Source organism: Herpailurus yagouaroundi, unplaced genomic scaffold (genome assembly GCF_014898765.1).
Source record: "Herpailurus yagouaroundi ecotype Mexico unplaced genomic scaffold, PumYag 160, whole genome shotgun sequence".
NCBI classification, from domain to species: domain Eukaryota; kingdom Metazoa; phylum Chordata; class Mammalia; order Carnivora; family Felidae; genus Herpailurus; species Herpailurus yagouaroundi.
In genome coordinates, this window is record NW_024412401.1 from 24,108,372 (window position 1) to 24,128,548 (window position 20,177).

The 20,177-nt window shown below is 46.4% G+C and overlaps 1 protein-coding gene across 6 annotated transcripts in view; it reads right to left on the reverse strand.

Moving 5' to 3' along the window:
- The window catches only part of TBC1D2 (TBC1 domain family member 2), a 55,003-nt gene that overhangs the window by 23,720 nt on the left and 11,106 nt on the right, over positions 1-20,177 (reverse strand). For all 6 annotated transcript variants that reach the window (XR_005792579.1, XM_040481796.1, XM_040481793.1 and 3 more), the window contains 3 exons: positions 19,746-19,893; positions 10,776-10,909; positions 6,029-6,219 (listed from right to left, as the gene is read on the reverse strand). Coding sequence is in view for 5 of the 6 variants with exons in the window: in XM_040481796.1 (XP_040337730.1) it covers positions 6,029-6,219; positions 10,776-10,909; positions 19,746-19,893 (473 nt within the window). In the remaining variant the exon portion in view is untranslated. The remainder of the gene's footprint in view (positions 1-6,028; positions 6,220-10,775; positions 10,910-19,745; positions 19,894-20,177) is intronic.

Here is a 20,177-nt window from a genome sequence, read left to right on the forward strand (position 1 = left end):
CCTCAGAGCCTGGTAGGCAGGGGAGGGGTTTGGGGCCGTTGCTATGCTCTATGCCAGTCTCATCTGGAAAAACATGGTTTCCAGAGACCAGTTACCTGTATCCATGCCAAAGTATTTAACTAGATGAATCAGCTGGATAGGATTACTGCTGAGAACAATTCCATTTTGGAAGAGAACTGCACCAAACCATGGCTTCATATGAGAAATTAATGGCGAGATCAAATTAGCACGCATCTTCTGAAACCTCGGAACTGTGGACTGTCTCTCTTCTGGTTCTCTCCCTTCCCTCCCTCCATCCAAACTTTATGAAGCCCTACTCAGTGCCAGGCCCTGGGGTGGGTGCTGGGGCTTAGAGGGGGATTGGTCAAGAACCACCAAGGCTGGTGGGAGTGAAGGTGAAACACTGTAATGCAGTGATTTACTACAAGAGGGAAGCAAGGGTGTTTGTGGGGATACAGAGCAGACAGCAAGGACTTTTGCCTGGGGTGGAGGTGGGGGAAGACCAGTATATTCTACAGAAAGGCAGAACAGTTTGAACTCATTCGTGAAAAATAAGAAGGGCCAGAGACGGCCAAGCAGCAAGTAGGAGATGAGGGTCGGAAGGGCTTTCCACACTTGCTGAGTCAACAGCTCAAGCAAAGGCCCACAGGAAGGAAAGAGCCCATGTGGGGCTGTGGGCATCGTTGGGTGTGGCTGGAAGGTGGGTGGCGAGGTGGTTGCAAACCAAATCGGAATGTTTGGAATGAATTAGCTTCTCAGGCTCTGCGGAGAGAGCTCACCGTTCCTGTGGTTCCAGGATAACTGAGAAGCTGAAACCATTTTCTGGTTCGGCTGAGATGTGGAGATTACCCTGGGAACTGCCGGGTGAAATAACCAGCAGACCACTGTTCAGACTTGTCTGAGGCTCAGAATCAGGCAGGTATCCTTCTGCCAACTTTGGGAGAGTCAACTCTGAAGCCCATTTCATTATATCCAGGTGCCTCCCCATTCCTACTTCCAGCCCAGGAGGCCCTCCGTCCACCCCAGAATCCCCACAACAGAATGAGACAGGGAGAAAGGAACCAGGGAAGGGACAGAGTGGGAGCAGGAAGCACAAGATGAGGAGTGTGAATGGACCTTGGAATCAGAAAACTTGGAGGCTGGCAGGCCTGGGGGAGACCACCTGGTCAGGTCGCCTTGCTGTCATGTGAGGGCACTAAAGACCAAGAAAGGAGAAGGAAGAGGACTAAAGGGACTTGGTGGATCCCCACAGGTGGGAAAACACACCGTGAGGACCCCCAACTCCTAATCTAGGGTCTTCCACTTCTCCATGATGGGTAGTTAATAGATTTTGCACTGAAACACTTCTTCCAATTTCCTTAAAAATAGAAATAGCCCTTGGGGCGCCTGGGTGGCGCAGTCGGTTAAGCGTCCGACTTCAGCCAGGTCACGATCTCGCGGTCCGTGAGTTCGAGCCCCGCGTCAGGCTCTGGGCTGATGGCTCGGAGCCTGGGAGCCTGTTTCCGATCCTGTGTCTCCCTCTCTCTCTGCCCCTCCCCCGTTCATGCTCTGTCTCTCTCTGTCCCAAAAATAAATAAAAAAACGTTGAAAAAAAAATTAAAAAAAAACAAACTCACTAACCATGAGATCATGACCTAAGCCAGAGTCAGAGGCTCAACTGACTGAGCCACCCAGGTGCCCTGCCCTGCTTTTAATATTTCTTAATCAAATCAATGTTTGGTCCATTTCAGACTTTGATAACTGGCTGCAAGTTGTCATTCTATTAAAAAAATTTTTTTTTAATTGCAGGAGAGTTGATTGTTTAAATTTTTAAGATCCAACAAATCGTCTTTTAAAAAAGTAATCCTTTACCTTATTAAATAATGAGCTGATACTTTCATCACTCGCTAAAATCAAGGTGGATGGGCCCAACATTGCTGGGGAAAGACCACTGGACTGAGAGTCTGGCATTCCAGCCACTGACCCTTAAGAGGCTGGGCGCTAACAGGGTGCAGAAGAAGGAGCACTGGAGTCACAGAGGCCTTGGCTCTATTCCAGGTCCATGGAGGGGTATCTAATGAGGGTGTTTCAGAAAAATGAACTTTGGCTTTGTCCTATGTAAAGTGGAGATCATGATCCCTACACCTCGGAGAGCCTCTTAAAGGATGAGAGAAAAAGGGTGGCAAGTGTCCCTCCCCAAGCGGAAGCTACAGCCAGGGTCCCTCTCGACCCTCCCTCTACGCTGAAATCTTTGAACTCTGTACTCTGTGTAAGGGGAGTGTACATTGAGGTTTCTGGCTGGGGTTCTAGGGAAGTACATGGTTGCACTTTGCCCCCAACAAGTTTTCTAAACAAATTACCCTGAGGGAGCTAAGTTGACCCCAGATAGGGCCTGGGAGGGGTTCATCATTCCCAGCAGTCGACAGATGGCCAACATCACTACAAACAATGGGCTTCCCTCTGCCAGAGCAGACAGCCTTCAGGCTGGGTGCAGTTTTGTGAACTCTGAGAGCCACCCGGCCAACCAGCCATCTGGTGCTATCTCCCAGAGTCCAAATCTCTTGTGGGGCCAGCTACAAGGGCCTGGGACAGATAATAGCTCAACAGGTACTGGAGTGGCCCTATAGTTTAATATGACACCAGATACAAGGACTGTGTTCATATTTTCTGAAGAGCAGTTACGGTGCTCTCATGCTGGACTATACCTGGAGAACATGGAGGAGGTGGTTGGGCTGGGATAAGTCCTGGATCGGGGGAAGGAGGCCAGGGTCTCAGTCTTGGCTCCTTCAGCTGTGTGACCTCAGGCCGGTCACCTACCTTCTCTGAGATCCTTAAGTATGGCATGGTAAAAAGGGAAAAATCTCTAGAAGCAGACAGACCAGAGTGTGAAATCTATCTTGGCCGCTGGGAGACCCTGGGCATTCAGAACCTCTCAGAACCTCAGTTTCCTCTTCGGGAAAAGGGGGCTAATAACTGTAGTATTAGAGATAATGCATGCAAAGCCCCAGCACAGAGCTGTGGCCACACTTAACACCAGTCATGCATGCTCTTATCTGCTCTTTGTTACCCAAGGGCAGGGAGCCAGTGTACCTCTGTGTCCTCCACGGCGTTCAACAGACTTTGAGAATTTGAGATACAAATTCTTAAAGAATCACAATTGCTATTGGCAATGGCCACCTGGGTGGCTGAGCCCGGACAAGACCCACTTCCCCCTTCCAGTTCCCACATCCTCCTGCACCCTCAGGCAGAAAGAGAGTACCTCCCAAGAAGAGACACAGGAAAGCATCTTGCAGATGTGAGCCCAGGACATCCAAGGGGCTGCTTCCCCAGCTGAAGAACTGGGCTCAGAGAGTCTCAGATGGACAGGGGCCCTCTGATTGGCATTTCTGCGTGTCCGGGGCACTGCTGGGCACCCCGAGGTTTTGCAGGCCTCCTCTATCCTACCTCTGGGCCAAGAATTGATCTTTTCTCCTTCCCCTCTTTGGTTTTGGTATACGGGCTGGAGTTAAAAACCTGAGTTGGTAAAGCTGGGGCTCCCCCCGCCTGATGTGGGGTTAAGACTTGACCCTCGCCTATCACTGCTAGGCCACTCACTTCTTGGAGGTCCTCACGGGTGCCTGTCTGTCTTCCCAGGGCCCCTCAGAGGAAAGTGTCACTTCTTGTAAGGCCATTAGGAATCAATAAGGAGGGCAGGGAATGCTGCAGTAACAGCCCAAACCAACAAAGCCTGCATCTGCTGGGCGGCTGCTGGCTGCCAGACACCGGGCTTTACAAATCCGGACACAGGCCTCTCCAGTAAGCCCAGCTGTACATGTACAGAGGAGGAAGCTGAGGCTATGCAAGGTTAAGAAACTTCTTCGGCCAGAACTGCGGCCTATACCTTCTGTGCTCAGTCTCCCACGTTGGGGAGATGGGCAGGAGAACACAGAAACCACTCATCCCATGAGTCAAAAGTGAAACTGCAAGACTCTCTCCTTCTGATTGTCTGTCCCAGGCCAGGAAAGTGAACAGTAAGAAAGTCCAGGTTCTTGGGGGTGGCTGGGTGGCTCAGTGGGTTGAGCGTCCAACTTCGTCTCAGGTCATGATCTCGCAATTTGTGAGTTAGAGCCCCGCATTAGGCTCTGTGCTGACAGCTCAGAGTCTGCAGCCTGCTTTGGATCCTGTGTCTCCCTCTCTCTCTGCCCCTGCCCTGCTCGCACTCTGTCTCTCCCTCTCAAAAATAAATAAATACTAAAAAAAAAGAAATAAAGTCCAGGTCCTTTAATGCTTGAACAACTTCCTCCTGCCATTTTCACTCTGATGGCAGGGGAGCTGTCAGCAGCCTGGGTGGGCCTTACTGATCTCCAAGAGCTTAACTTCATTTACTGAAGAATGCCACATTCTCCAGGGTAGCACAGATGTTGGGGGCAAACCTCACTGAAATCTAGGTCTCCCGGGCCTCTCTCCTTCGTTCAATGATTCCTGATGCCTTCAAAGCAAAGGCCAAGCCACAGGAGGCTGCCCATATTTCCTAGAAAGAAGGGGAAGGTGTGCTGAAGGGAGAGGCAGAGGTCACATCCAGATTTCTTTTCCTGGCCAGGTTCAGCCTGGAACTTATGCTGTACCGGTCCAGGGAACAGGCAGCTGCTCCCACCCAGCTGCATGCTCTCTTAGCTCTCAGGACCGCCGGCCGCCCTGCGACGGGAACGGGGGACGATGGGAGGAGAAGAGAGCTGGGCTGCTAAGTGACGGCGGAGGGGACTTCACACGCCATGATGATGTATGTGGGTGCTCGCGGGCTTACCGCCTGTCTCTGCCACGAAATGTAAGCCCTGCAGGGGCGGGGCCTGCGTCTCTTCTCACTGTCCCCAGCACCTAGAATACCGCGTGCACGCCACAGGTCCTCAACAAGGCCTTGACACAAAAACAAATGGACTGAGAACATGTAAACGGATGAGCTTCCTCCCTTGAGAACTTCAGTCAAGGCCTGCTTCATTAAATGTATCCGCTGACCTGCCAGGAGTGAAGCCTCTGCTACTTGCCTTGGTATCAGCTTAGGGCAAGAAAGGGCAGAGGAGGGGCAAAATTAGGCAGGGAGAGCATTTTTCTAGGCTGTCTTCTTCAAACATAAAGCAGCAGAAAGGAGAAGACATGTGAAAGGAGACTATTCAGAGGTAAATACAGTGTACCCCCCTCTTCCCCAGAAGCAAGAGCCGGGAGATAAAGCAGAAAAAGACTCAGGGCAGCCAAAGCACAAACATGAAAACTTAGGCCTTCTTCTCGGAGGAAGAGAAGTGTGGGTTCTCAGTGGGGCCCAGTGAGGCATCACCAGGCACCACCCTTGAGGTTTTCAGTAACGACTGCACTAACTTAACCACTTTTATTGTGCCAAAAAGAGCCCAGTGTTGCAGTCCCTCTCACCCCCTGCCTTGGGACTCTCACTACTTCACAGAGTCACCCCAGAATGTGAACACGACTTACTCTCTGGGTTGTAGGATTTGGGAATGATTTGAATGTCTGTGTATGTGTGCGATCTGTGTTCTACAATGACCATGTGACTCTTTCCTTTCTTAACTGCTATAATTAATTTCTCTACTAAGCCTAAGTCTTCCTCATCACTGTCCTCTTTCGGGCCTGCTTGAGCCCTAGAGCCACGCAGACCTGCCTGCTCTCTCTCTGTCCTCTGACAGTCATTCAGGAGCTGCACCGTTACCAGCTGCCAGTTCCTTCAGCAGCCCCTCCCAGGACCTTGCATCCAGACCCCCCTCCTCCGAATGCTATCCCCCTTCAGTGTGGGGATGGGCCATGCACAGTCCTCCAGGAGGAGTCCAAGAGCAATTACAAAGTAAGTTCCAGAGACCTGCCCTTGAGGGTCTTCCGTCACCTAGTCTGAGTGTCCACATGTCCCTTAGTAATTAACAGCACAGCATTTTCAACCACTAGCAGTTTGGCTGGTAAGGACCACAGATGGGCATATGCCAAGCTGGGCTGATGTGCCGGGTCTAGTTCAAAAGCTCCAGGCCCAGAGGGGTCCACTGGAGCCTGGGGCCTCTCTGGGGACAGAGCTCACCTTCTGAGACTTTAACTCCTTGGTGAGCATCAGAACCTGCTGCTCCAAGGCCAACACTTTTTCCTGGGCAGTTCGGTTCCGTGTGAGTCCTTCGGCAAAGAGTGGGAAGGTGTTGTTCTGGCGCTTGGCTTTCTGAAGGAGATTGGCAGTCAGAGAAGACTTGGGCGTAGGCTTTAGAGAATCCGCTGGATCTTTCAAAAGGAGGAACACAGAGGTTATGATCAGTGGCCTCAGTGGTTCTCAAACTTGAGCTTGCTGCAGAAGCACCTGGAGGGCTTGCTAAATCACAGACTGTGGGACCCTACTCCCAGACTTTTCATCAACAGGCCTGGGGTAAGGCTTGATAATTTGCATTTCTAAGACATTCCTAGGTGATGCCGATGCAACTTGCCCAGGGCTCACACTTTGAGAACCATCTGACTCTAAAAACATTATTTACACTGTACTGGCTGGTCCTTCAGCCCATCCTCTAAAGTGTGCCTGTCCTGTGCTCTTGGATCCCCGCCTGCATGGGTGATCTCCTAGGACACCACTGGTGCAGGCGGCCATCTCCTCAGGCACAAGCCCTGGCAGGATGTCTTGCTTCTTATCTCAGGATCCCACCTCTACCCTGTGGGCAAGTTCCAAAGTACACACAACTGTTCAAGATAGGAGTATGGAGTATCTGTATTCTGCATTCTTGCCCCAGAGAGTAACTCAAACTCTTGCTTGACTCCTTTTAATTAATTAATTATTTGAGAGAGAGAGAGAGAGAGAGAGAGAGAGCAAGTGAGCAATGAGCAGGGGAGAGGCAGAGGGAGAGAAAGAGAGAATCTTAAGCAGGCTCCACGCTCGGTGTGGAGCCGGACACAGGGCTTGGTCCCACGACCCTGGAATCATGACCTGAGCCAAAATCAAGAGTCAGACGCTCAACCAACCGAGCCACCCACGTGCCCCTCTTGTTTGATTCCCATTACAAGCTAGGTTAGGACACATATTTCCCATAGTTGATCATCCCAAGGCTGCACAGTTCTTTTATTTCCTATTTCCTCTACATACATGTCAAACACTGGCTCATGGGCCAAATCCAGTCTACAGGCCAAATCTAGCCCACAGCCTGCTTCTGTAAATAAAGTTTTATTGGAACATGGCCACACTCATTTGTTTGTGCATTGTCTGTGCTGCTTTCACTCCATAAGGGCAGAGTTGAGTGTGGCAATGGAGACCATATGTCCCACAACGCCTCCAACATTTACTTTCTGGCCCTTTGTAGAAAACATTTGCCAACCATTGCTGAATTTCTTATTTCATTTGATTTTTATCTTCTTTTATTCTTCATTCAAATCCAATATCAGAGTCATTCACCCATGCTGCCTTGTTTTGTCTTATCTATCCTTTAGTAAAGGATCTGTCATCAGCCTGCATCCAGGGACATTTTTCTTTTTCAATGTTTTATTTATTTATTTTGTTTATTTATTTATTATGTTCACTTATTATTTATTATATAAGTCCATTATCTTTAAATGAATTGATATATAAATGCTTAATATTTTCTCAGTTGTAATTTCTAGTACAGTGAATAACAGTAGATATAACCCACATTAACAAAAGCTCTTTGGGGTCTTCAGTTACTTTCTTTTTTTTGTTGTTTCTTTTTTTTTTTTTTTTTTAATTTACATCCAAATTAGTTAGCATATAGTGCAACAATGATTTCAGGAGTAGATTCCTTAGTGTCCCTTAGCCAACCCCCTCCCACAACCCCTCCAGTAACCCTCAGTTTGTTCTCCATATTTATAAGTCTCTTGTTTTGTCCCCCTCCCTGTTTTTTGTTTCCCTTCCCTTAGGTTCATCTGTTTTGTCTCTTAAAGTTCTCATATGAGTGAAGTCATATGATTTTTGTCTTTTGTCTTTCTCTGACTAATTTTGCTTAGCATAATACCCTCCAGTTCCATTCACGGAGTTGCAAATGGCAAGATTTCATTCGTTTTGATTGCCGAGTAATACTCCATTGTATATATATACCACATCTTCTTTGCCCATTCATCCATCGATGGACATTTGGGCTCTTTCCATACTTTGGCTATTGTTGATAGTGCTGCTATAAACATGGGGGTGCATGTGTCCCTTGGAAACAGCACACCTGTACCCTTGGATAAATGCCTAGTAGTACAATTGCTGGGTCGTAGGGTAGTTCTATTTTTAGTTTTTTGAGGAACCTCCATACTGTTTTCCAGAGTGGCTGCACCAGCTTGCATTCCCAATGTTTTATTTATTTTTGAGAGAGCGCAAGCAGAAAAGGGACAGAGAGAGAGGGACAGGGCAGAGAGAGAGGGACAGAGGATCTGAAGCAGGCTCTGTGCTGACAGCAGCGAGCCCAGTGTGGGGCTCGAACTCACGAACGGTGAGATCATGACCCGAGCTGAAGTCGGACGCTCTACCAACTGAGCCATCCACAGCTCTCAGTGCCAGAAAAGGTTTGCTTCTTCCAAGAAAATATATGTTTATTCTTAGGGATGCTGGAAATCATCTAACACTTGCATTTCCCTCTTTGCCTTGGCTGCTGAGAAGCTCAGACACACTGCTGCCCACTCTTTGCTCCTCTATAGGATATCTTGATCTTATTTAAATTTCCTAACCCAGATGACTCATTTTCTTTACCCTGATGTGTATTTTAATAAGCTATCCCCGATCCTTTTGGGACTAGTGTGTTAAATATAAGGACGTGGTATGGGATCCCAGGTGAGGGCTTAGAGGATGAGCCGAATAATTTACCACGTTTCTTCTGGGGCCAGCCAAACAATCTTGAACAGATAAAAAACTGCTCGAGTAGGTGACGGGAACCAGAAACTCCCTGACCTTGTTGGGTACAACAGAATGGTCTTGTTCTAGACTTGAAAGAAATCTGGTTGCACTGCGTACAACAGACTGCAGAGCTCTGAAAAATGCAGTGCCTCTTTCTCTTTCCTGCCACGGGGTATAGAAGAGCAGGGGGGCTCGCTGTAGCCTTGTTGCCCTCTGATAACAATACTGCCCACTCACCCTGAGGGCAGGCAAGGTAGGGGTCACTATGCCCATTTCACAGTTGGAGAAAATGAGGCCCAGGAGGGTGGTTTTTCAATCAGTGCTGTAGGATTTCATGGGAGTGTGGCAGAGCTGACTGGGAGGGACGGGTGGGGAGCCAAGGGGAGCCCAGACTCCCACCTCTGCCTCAAGTCTGCTGTGGTCTGCATTGTATATTAGATTTTGTTTATGGGGGTCAAGGAGTCATGGCGAGAAACATGTAGTCTGAAAAATCACCGCTTTAGAAAATGAGGCTTGAGGTGGTGGTATGGGGCCAGAGGGCTGGACCTGAACCCTAGTTCTGCACCCACTATGCGGCCATGAGTGAGTCACTCCACTTCTCCATCCTCAGTTCCCTCATTTAGTAAACGAGAACAACAATGGTATCTAGTAACCGCTCAGGATGTTGGAAGGGTTAAAGAGGTTAATGCAGGTGCTCAGTGCACGTGGAAGAAGATTCTGGTAAGCGACAGGAGCCAGTCCTGAAGGACCAGATATTTCAGACTCCATTTATATGAACGATCCAGAGCAGGCAAATCTACAGAGACAGAAAGTCGAACGGTAGTTGCCTAGAGCTGGAGAATGCAAGGTTTCTTGTTGGGATAATAAGCATGCTCTAAAATTGATTACGGTGAGGGGCGCCTGGCTGGCTCAGTCAGTGAAGCCTCTGACTCTTGAGTTCCACTCAGGTCATGATCTTACGGTTCATGGGTTTGAGGCCAGCATCGAGCTCCATGCTGACAGTGCAGAGCCTGCTTGGGATTCTCTTTCTCTGTCTCTCCCTCTGCTCTTCCTGTCTGTCTTTCAAAATAAATAAATAAACTTTAAAAAAATAAAGTAAAATAGATTAAGGCGAACTGTATACTTCGAATGGGTGAATTGTTTGATATGTGAATTATCTCTTAATAAAACCATTACCAAAGGGAAAAAAGTGCTTAGAGTAGCCCTGGCACAGAGTAGGTGCTAGATGTGGGTGCTGGTTTTATTACCGTTGATTTGAGAGAGCACCGGTCCCCTCTCAGACTGTTCACGTGACCTGCGCGGCCTCACAAGACGCCGCTCCAAAGGGGAGGTTTCTCTGGAGGCACTGCTCCACAGGGCAGGGGTCCCCCCTGCTGGAAGCCCCCACAGGGCTGCCGCAGCTGGTTTTCTTCCATTTCTAGGTTACAGTATGTCTTGGGTGGGGGGGCACCCATGCTAACTGCAAAAGCAGCCCAACCCCCACGGCGGTGTGGGCCACTCACATTTTGTGCAATAATTAAGTGCTACGGAGGAGCCGGGATAGACACGCAGAGATCTGATTTTGCTCAGCCCACACAGGCATTTTCATATCCTTTCCTTATAAATTAAAAAAAGTAAGAAAGAAGAGGTGAGAGATATTTTCATTACTTTAAGAATCACTGCAGGAGTGTCAGTTTGGGAAGACGGGGAAGAGTTCTGGAGGTGGGTGATGGCAGCGGTCGACGTGAGTGTGCATAATGCTACTGCACTATACACTTAAAATGGGTTAATGTGGTAAATTTTATGTATATTTTACCACAACACTATTACTAAAAAAAGGAGTCACTGCTACCAGACCCATAGAAACAAGGAGTGACCCGGCGAGTGTCCTATTGGACACACACAAGCGTAGATGTTGGTTTTGGGGGAGGAAAGAGGGCACTCACTTGGCCTCTAAAGGCCCAGCTCAAACCTGGGCAGAGCTCACCTGGGGTGCTGGGGTCAGAGGGCAAAGGCTGCTCCGCCCTCGGAGGTTCCCCGCTCAGTGGAGAATCTTCCCCTGGAGGTCCGTGGCCTGTTCCTGAAGCCTGCCTGTTGCCCCGAATATTGTACATCGTGTTTCTGAAAGGAAAACAGAGGAGCATGAGGCTGCCATCCTCAGCCCCAGTCATGCCCGGAGCGGTCTGCCACACTCCAGGCACCCTGCAAGATGCATCCCGCCCGAGCGCTCCCCACCCGCCTCGCCCGTCTTTTCATGTTCTCATTGTACTTCCCGCCTTCCACACATGATATTGCTAATAACAGAAGCTTGATTCCCCCACCCCCAAACCCACTGCTGGAGTGTAAGTTCTCTTGAGTGCAGGGATGTTTGCCTGTTCTGTTCATTAAGATATTTTGTGTTTTTGTGTGTGTGTGTTTTAAATGTTTATTTATTTTTGAGAGACAGAGAGAGACAGACCGTGAGCAGGGGAGGGGCAGAGAGAGAGGGAGACACAGAATCCAAAGCAGGCTCCAGACTCTGAGCTGTCAGCACAGAGCCCAGGGCTCAAACTCATGAACCATGAGATCTTGACCTGAGCCAAAGTAGGATGCTCAACTGACTGAGCCACCCAGGTGTCCTGTAATATTTTGTGTTTTTTAAGTTTATTTATGTTTGGGAGAGAGAGAGCACACGTGTGCATGTGCATGAATATGGGCAGGGGAGGGGCACAGGAAGGGGAGGGGCAGAGAGAGGGAGAGAGAGAGAGAATCCCAAGGAGACTCTGCACTGTCAGTGCAGAACCCAACACGGGGTTCGATCCCACGAACTGTGAGATCATGACCTGAGCTGAAATCAAGAGTCAGACACTCAGCAGACTGAGCCACCCAGGCGCCCCCATGCATGCCTAGCATAGCGCCTGCAGCATTGAGGGCGCTTACAGTATATGTGCTGAATGAATGCTGAATGAACTTGCCAAAGGAACTTCCTGAAACTTTCATCTGGTTTTATAACTACTTGCTCAAAAATCATCAGTACCTCCCTACTTCTGCTGAGCAAAGTTCCAAACCGCTCCTGGATCCTTCTCCCCTTGCACTCTTTCCCCACTTAGATGTGTTCTCCCTTGAGGCCTTCACTAATCATCTGGTCTCCAAGGAGTTTACTGCACTTTGTGAATGGGCTACCCTTTGACCAAGTACTTGTCTAGGCTGAATAATGGTGTCATTTCTTCAAGATCTGGACAGTAACCTACCTGCATGTCTGTGGCACCTGGTACTGGGCTGCACATGCCCAGTGTGCAGGCTCAATACACTTGGGTTTGTAGGAAGGAACTAGGTAGCACCAAAGGCTGGCCTAGGACCAACAGCCACAGAAAAATTCATAATGAGGCAGATAAAAGGACATTCAACTGAGTTTATTTTCCCTTTGCAAAGATACAAAAGTAGATGTATTCCAAAAAAAAATTTTTTTTTTGAGAGGGAGAGAATGTGAGCAGGGGAGAGGCAGAGAGAGAGAAGAGAGAGAGAATCCCAAGCAGGTTCCACACTCAGCACAGAGCCTGATGTGGGGCTCAGTCCCATGACTGTGAGATCATGACCTGAGCTGAAATCAAGAGTCAGACACTTAACTGACTGAGCCACCCAGGTGCCCCAACATATTCCAAAATTAACAAGGAAGAGAAAATGATTAAAAGAGTTCACCAGGTCAGTGTTTCTGAATGGCAGGTTCTGAACTATTAGTAGATTATAAAATCATTTTAGTATCATAACCAGCATTTAAAATATGGAATGGAAAATATCAGAATGCACCCCACTTTTAAAGAGTTAATATTTTGTAAGTTTTACTGAGCTATATATGTGTACTGAGCTATAAAACTCACAGTTTGAAAACAATGCACTAGGGGGTCATTTACTTAAAAGGCAGCAATAGCGTGGTCAAAAAAGAAGGGGACATGAAGTTCTACAGATCTGTGATGGAGTCCTGGCTCTGCTGTCATCTCTATGTACAACATATACTTCTAGCAGTAAGATGGAAAAATTACCCTGAAAAACCCTTATTCACAAACACCTAGATGCTAGGTAAACACCAAGCATATTTCAAAAACATTTAGCTAAATTTCCAAGAAAGGAAGGGAAATTCTTGGGGCCTAAACGTGAATTCAAGTGAGAAGGTGACTATGTAGATTAGATTAGTCCTCAGCAAACATTCACTCCTTTCCCACCACCTCCGCAGGAGCAGAGTACTTCTTCCCTCTCCTGTGGGCTCAGGCAAGGCATGTGATTTGCTTTGGCCAAAGGGAGGTTAGCAGATGTGATCTAAACTTATAGGCTTAAAACGTCCTTGCATATAGGGCTAGTCCTCTTCAAGAACGAGTCTCAGGCAGCTGCTGGTCTGTGGCAGATAAGAAATACGAGAAGTAGACCTAGATCTTACCAACAGCTTAGAGTTAAGACCAAGTGAACCTAGCCTGTATCAGCTGAATCCAGATGTGTGAGAAATGATCATATGACACTGAATTCTGAAGTGTGTTTGCAGCATTATTGCTATGAAAATTGACTTAGGATATGAGTTTGCTCTGGGGTCAACTGTTTTGTTTTTTTGAGATATAACTGACAGACACATAACATTCATTTCAGGTGTACGACAGATTTATCCAATCTAGTGTGAAATTATCACCACGATACGTCTATTGAAGATCCATCACCACGCATGGCCACAAGATGTTTTTCATAGATCAACTGTTGATTCCAGATGCCTAGAACCTTGGCTGTTGCACGAGAGGAAAGAAAGCATTTGGACCCAGAGTGCAGAGTTGAAATTGAAATTCTTACATATAGCTGGGAGTCCCAAGATGAGGTGAGTTAGGAAAAAACATGCCTACTGGCAAAATCAACACAAGGAAATTCTAGGTGAAGGCTTTGGGCATTCAAAAATTTTTCTTGTGATATCTTTGTTAGGTTTTGGTATCAAGATAATATTGGCCTGACAGAATGAATTGGGGAAGTGTTCCCTCCTCTTCTTTTTTGGAAGGAAGATTTTGTGAAGAATTGGTATTGGTTCTTTTTTTAAATGTTTGGTAGAATTCACTAGTGAAGTTATCTGGTCCTAGGGTTTTTCGTCTGTATGGGCGGGGGGTAGTTTTTTTTTTTTTATTATTATTATTAATTTAATCTGCTTACATGGTATAGGTCTATTCAGATTTTCTCTTTCCTCTTGCATCGGTTTTGGTAATTTGTGTCTTTCTAAGAATTTGTCCCTTTCTTCATTTGTTGGCATAAAACTATTCATAGTATCCCTTTATAATGTTTTTTATTTCTGTTAGCTTGGTAGTAATGTTCCATCTTTTGATCCTGACTTCAGTAATTTTAGTCTCATGTCTTTTTCTTGGTCTGTCTGGCTAGAGGGTTGTCAATTTTGTTGATCTTTTCAAAGAACCATCATTTGATCTGAAATTTGTTTTTAAAACAAAATCCAGTCTTTTGGTATAGTTGGGTCCACAATAAGATAGAAAATTGTACTTTAATGGAGAGTACAGCTGACTGATGAAGGGAAAATCAATCTGTTAAGTTAAGAACTAAGAAGAAATTAGAACTCAGCATTCCAAATGCTTGACTTTGAAATTTGGTCTTTGATTGCTTTTGCTCTGTTGTTGTTGTTATTATTAAGTTTTATTTGTTCATTCTGAGAGAGAGTGAGAGAGAGCATGAGCAAAGGGACAGAGAGAGAGGGAGAGAGAAGATCCCAAGCAGGCTCTGCATCATCAGCCCAGAGCCTGACAAGGGGCTAGAACCCACAAACTGAGAGTGTGTGAGCCAAAATCAAGAGCTAGATGCCCAACTGAGTCACTCAGGCCCCCTCTTGTCTGTTGTTATTAAGATTCTATTGTAAGATGCCTCTGACTCTTTGACTTAGTCACCTCCCCTTCCCAGTTCTTACTTTCCTCATCTACAAATGAAAGGGTAGTGGTCATATTAAAAAGAAAATGGTGGTCCTGAGGAGCACTATTTACTGAGTACCACTTCGTGCTGGGTCCTGTGCTGAGCCCCATTACATGCATCTCACAAATCACAGCCACATAATTGGAGAGGACTCAGGAACACATTCCTATAGCCAGAGGCGCTCGCTGGGTGGGTGACCATCATTGCTGCCTACATGTCCCCTTGCCTCCCCTATGTGTCTAGGGGCTCACAAGAGTCATTCCTGGGGTAGGGGAGGGTACAGAAACCCTGACTCCGGGGCAGCAAAGGGCCTCCTAAGCTCTAGCACACATCACCTCTGGAGATAGATGCTCATTAACTACTGACACAGCCCAGGTGGCCACTACCTAGCCGAACTATTGCACTTGGAAGAGGTATCTCCATTTCATAAATTTATTGACCTTGTATGGAGCAGTTCATAGGTCGTTTTCTGTGTAGGATTAGCTCCAGGTCTGAAGGGCCTGGTCAGCATGGGCGGAGCGGTCATAAAGACTTGCTCTGGGAGGATAACCTTGGGCAAGCCATTTATCCTCCCAGAGGCTGGCTTTCCTTGTCTGCAATGGGGATGAGGAACATGTCCACAACAGACAATGACTGGACCCTTCCATGGGCCAGACGCCAAGCTAACACCAGTAATTCAACTCATTTAATCCTCCCCACAGCCCAGTGAAGTACTAGTACCACCTCCATTGTAGAGAGAGGAGAAATGAGATTTGGCAAGGATAAGTAACCAAATCATAGAGCCAGTGAGCGGAGGGACTGAGCATTAGACCTGGACGTCTAACTCCATGGTCTGAGAACTTAGCCATTCTGACACCACCTCACAGGCTTGTTCAGACAACTCAGAGCCAGTGCCACGCACCTAGCACAGTGCTCTGGAATACCCTGACTTCCTTTCCCAGAGTACGACTCGGGCTCATGGCAGAGCTCACAGCAAGCTGTAAGAACAGCCAGGGCCCAGGCTGCGGGAGACAAAAGCAACCCCAATCTTATGGGGGCTCGCAACAGCCCAGGGCAAGAAGCCCATTTCTTGCACTTTTCCCTCACGTTTTCTGTGGGTTATTACAAATGTCAGGACGGAAGTCACCAACTGATCCTCTGAAACTTCCTTCCCTTCTGTCTCTGCATGTTCTCTCTTCCACTTCTGCTGTTTGTGGCCTTCATCAGGCACTGATCTGGCTTAAGCTTGGTGAGACCCCCCTGGATACACCCTGGCTGGATGGCTGGACTTCTCGCCACCCCTCCCCGACCCCCCCAGAAGGCTCCCAGCACATCCAGTTCCCTCCAGCTCCCCCTGAGGGAAAATCCCCTGCAGGCCACCTTCTTTGTCTACTCACACCAGGGGGCTCACCCATGCCACCTCCTAAGTCTCTCTCTGAAGCTGATATCTCTCTCCTGAGTTTCCAGCTCCTTCCATCCAAATGTCTCTTGGGCCACTTTTACCTCCAGCCAGCAGGCCTAGAGGACACTTACCGTCTTTCCCCTAAAACCTGCTTCTATCCTGGGATCAGTATCACTACACTCCTAGTTACTTGAGCGAATTCAAATGCTGAAGCCGACAGGGAAATTCTGTAAAGGAGCCACACAGAGCCAGGGGTCTCTAATCCAAGTCCAGGGAACAATCTAGTCTGCTTCCTAAGACATCCCTGTCTGTCTGAAGTCCACACAGAAAATAAGCACCACAACAGATCAGTATTGGATACAGTATGAATTCCCAAAAGCTTCCTTCTCTTTGGTTAGATAAATGATAATAGCAGCATGTAGGGGATAAGCTTAGGAATTCCTTGGGCTTACACCAATGGGTTAACAAGACATAAAGAAATACAAAGTCATAAAACGCTCAATCCTGAGTTTGGGCAACTCAGACTGGCACCCCAAGAATAGGAAGGTGTAAACGCACCCCGAGAATAGGAAGGTGCAAAGGTGCCAGGAATAGGAAGGTGCAAAGGCACCCCAAAATAGACAGGGGGTGCAGAGCCCCCAGAATAGAGAGGGAGAGGCAAAGGCCTAAAATAGGAATGGCGCAAAGATGCCCAATACATAGGTATATGAAATAAACAAGATTAGATATTCAGGGTGGAAGCACCCCAATTTAGTACTATAGCAGAAAAGCTGCTTTCACGGGAGAACAGGGCCAGTTAGGTAAATCGGTGAATTGGACTATGGACCACTGCGTTGCAGACAAAGCAGCCCAGAATGGAGATGGTTAACAAAAGACGTACCTTACTAACCCTGAGGTTACTCCCCCTACCTGTCTCATCCCCTAGGCTAAGATAAACAGAGGTGCACCCTCCTGTCTGCTGTAAACAACCTTCCTCCTGGTACCCAGATTTTGTTTTGTATTAACCCAAACCCCTCACCCCAAATATCCTCAAGACTCCCTTTCCCTCATGTCCACAAGTTATTGTCCCTTTGTGCACGTCCATCGCCATGTTTGTAAGCCTTCTGATCCTAATAAAAACGGGGCAAGGACCCTTATTCGGGGCTCTTGTCTTTTCCCAGACATTAGCCACCTCTCGCTTTAATCCTACATCCTGCTTTTTTGCTAGACAAGAGAGAACTTTAGACCCAGAGTCTATGACAGCAGCAAACAATATTTATAAAGTACTAAGCACAGTTCTAAAGCAGTTTGCATGCATTAACCCATTTAACTCCTACACTAATCTTGTAGGGCAAGCACTATTGTATTCACTTTTACTAACAACTTAAGTGAAACAGAGAAATCAAACAAGATGCTTAGGACAGCACAGCCCATGACTGGTGGAGCCAGGATACAAATCCATGCAGTCAGCCTCTAAAGTTCAGGCCATATTACTATCTTCTTAAAAACTATTTAAATCAAATCCTGCTAGCGGGAAATTGTATATACAATACATGAATAATAAATGAAAAAGTAGCTGAGAAATGATCAACATACAGTAAATTAAACATATTAAAATTGAATTAAAAAAAACTAAAGATATGAAATTCCAGACTTCAAGTTTTATTACAAAGTGGCAACAATTAAAACAGTATGGTACTGGCATAAAAATAGACACATAGATCAATGGAACAGAATAGAAAACCCAGAAAGAAACCCACAGTTATATGGTCAATTAATCTTCAACAAAGAATGAATGAGTATACAATGGGAAAAAGACAGTCTCTTCAACAAATAGTGTTGGAAAAACTGGACTGCTACATGTCAAGGAATGAAACTGGATCACTGAATTAAAGACCTAAATGTGAGACCTGAAACCATAAAAATCCTTGAAGAGAGCACAAGCAGTAATCTCTCTGACATTGGCTGTAACAACATTTTTCTAGATATGTCTCCTGAGGCAAGGGAAATAAAAGCAAAAATAAACTATTGGTACTATATCAAGACAAAAAGCTTCTGCACAGTGAAGGAAACAATCAACAAAACTAAAAGGCAACCTATGGAAGGTACTTGAGAAGATACTTGCAAATGGCATATCCAATAAAGGATTGGTATCCAAAACATATAAAGAACAGATACAACTCAATACCCCAAAACCAAATAATCCTATTAAAAATGGCAGAAGACATGACACTTCTCCAAAGAAGACATCCAGATGTCCAACAGACACATGAAAAGATGCTCAACATCAGTGATTATCAGGGAAATGCAAATCAAAATTACAATAAGATATCACCTCACAAGCCTGTCAGAATGGCTAAAATAAAAAACACAAGAAATAAGTGTTGGTGAGGATGTGGAGAAAAAGGAACCCTCTTGTGCTGCTGGTGGGAATATAAACCGGTACAGCCACTGTGGAAGACAGTATAGAGTTTCCTCAAGAAATTAAAAATAGAACTACCCTACAATCTAGTAATCACACTACTAGGTATTTACCCAAAAAAATACAAAAACATTAATTCAAAGGGATACATGCACCCCTATATTTATTGCAGCATTATTTACCAAATTACGGAAGTAGACCAAGTATCCATCAATAGATGAATGGATAAATGAGAGGCGGTACACACACACACACACACACACACACACAATGGAATATTATTCAGCCATAAGAAGAATGAAGTCTTGCCATTTGCAATAAGATGGATGGAGCTAGAGAGTATAATGCTAAGTGAAATAAATCAGTCAGAGAAAGACAAATGCCATATGATTTCACTCATATGTTTAAGAAACAAAACAAATGAGCAAAGGGAAAAAAGAGAGAGAAAGACAAACCAAGAAATAGACTGTTAACTATAGAAAACAAACTGACGGTTACCAGAGGGGAGAAGCGGGGGGTGGGGGGAGGGGAATGGGTGAAATAGGGGATGGAGATTAAAGACTACACTTATCGAGATGAAAAATAAAATGAAACTCAGGTAAAAAATTTTTAAAAAGTAGGTTGCAGGGGCGCCTGGGTGGCTCAGTCAGTTAAGTATGCCACTTTTGATTTCCACTCAGGTCATAATCTCATGGATTCGTGAGTTTAAGCTCCACATCAGGTTCTGCATTGGCAGCACGGAGCCTGCTTGGGATTCCTTTTCTCCCTCTCTCTCTCTGACCCTCCCCCGCTGTGCATGTGCAAATTCTCTCTTAAATAAATTTTAAAAAAGTAGGTCGTATACAATCACTCTGGAAAAAAAAAAGTTAACAACTTGATGCGTTTCACATATGAGGACACTTGTGACACGATCATCACATTACATTCAATATGATCTCAGTTATGCATATACATGTATCGACAATGAAGAGGAAAGAGATATACCACATGCTAAGAATGCTGTCTGGGAGGCAGGATCATGGGTAACTGAAAACCTATACCTTTCTAGATGTTTCTAATTTCCTACAAAGAATATGCACTATTTTAACAATCAGAAGCACAAATGTAGTATTTTAAAGAAATGATGTGACGAATTAAAAATAAAGCCCCTCACCCTCTCCCCAGGACCACATCCCTGCAGGGATCACACCAGATCACTGTAAGCTCCAAAGAAGGGGCTGTCTGCAACGTGGCCGGCCCCTCGGTCCCACTGCACTTACTGTATTTCGGTTCCCAGATGCTTGAGGGAAATATTCTGAAGGGCTAAGGGCATGGCAGGCACCGGCTGCAAGGCGGCTGCCACACCCACGAGCCCAGGGGGCGTTTGCACAGGGCACAGGAACTCCTCCAGCTCCACTTCCTCTTGCTCTGTGGAACAGAGAAACAGGGTAATCACCCACGTGGGTCGCTGCACTTGTACATACGAGACAGAGGCGCACTGGGCTGGGTTCCCACTGGGAGCAGGTGGGAGTCAGTGGGCTGCCTGAGCAAGCCTTCTTTGGCAGGTTAAGAGCAGCCAAAGAGGCAGGCTTTTCATTAAATGTTCTTCCAGGAAAATGATGCATCTTACTGAGAAAGTCTTCCTGAAAACCTCGTTAAAATATGCAGAACTGCTGATACTTCTACATCTGAGAATCTACCCTAAAAACGTT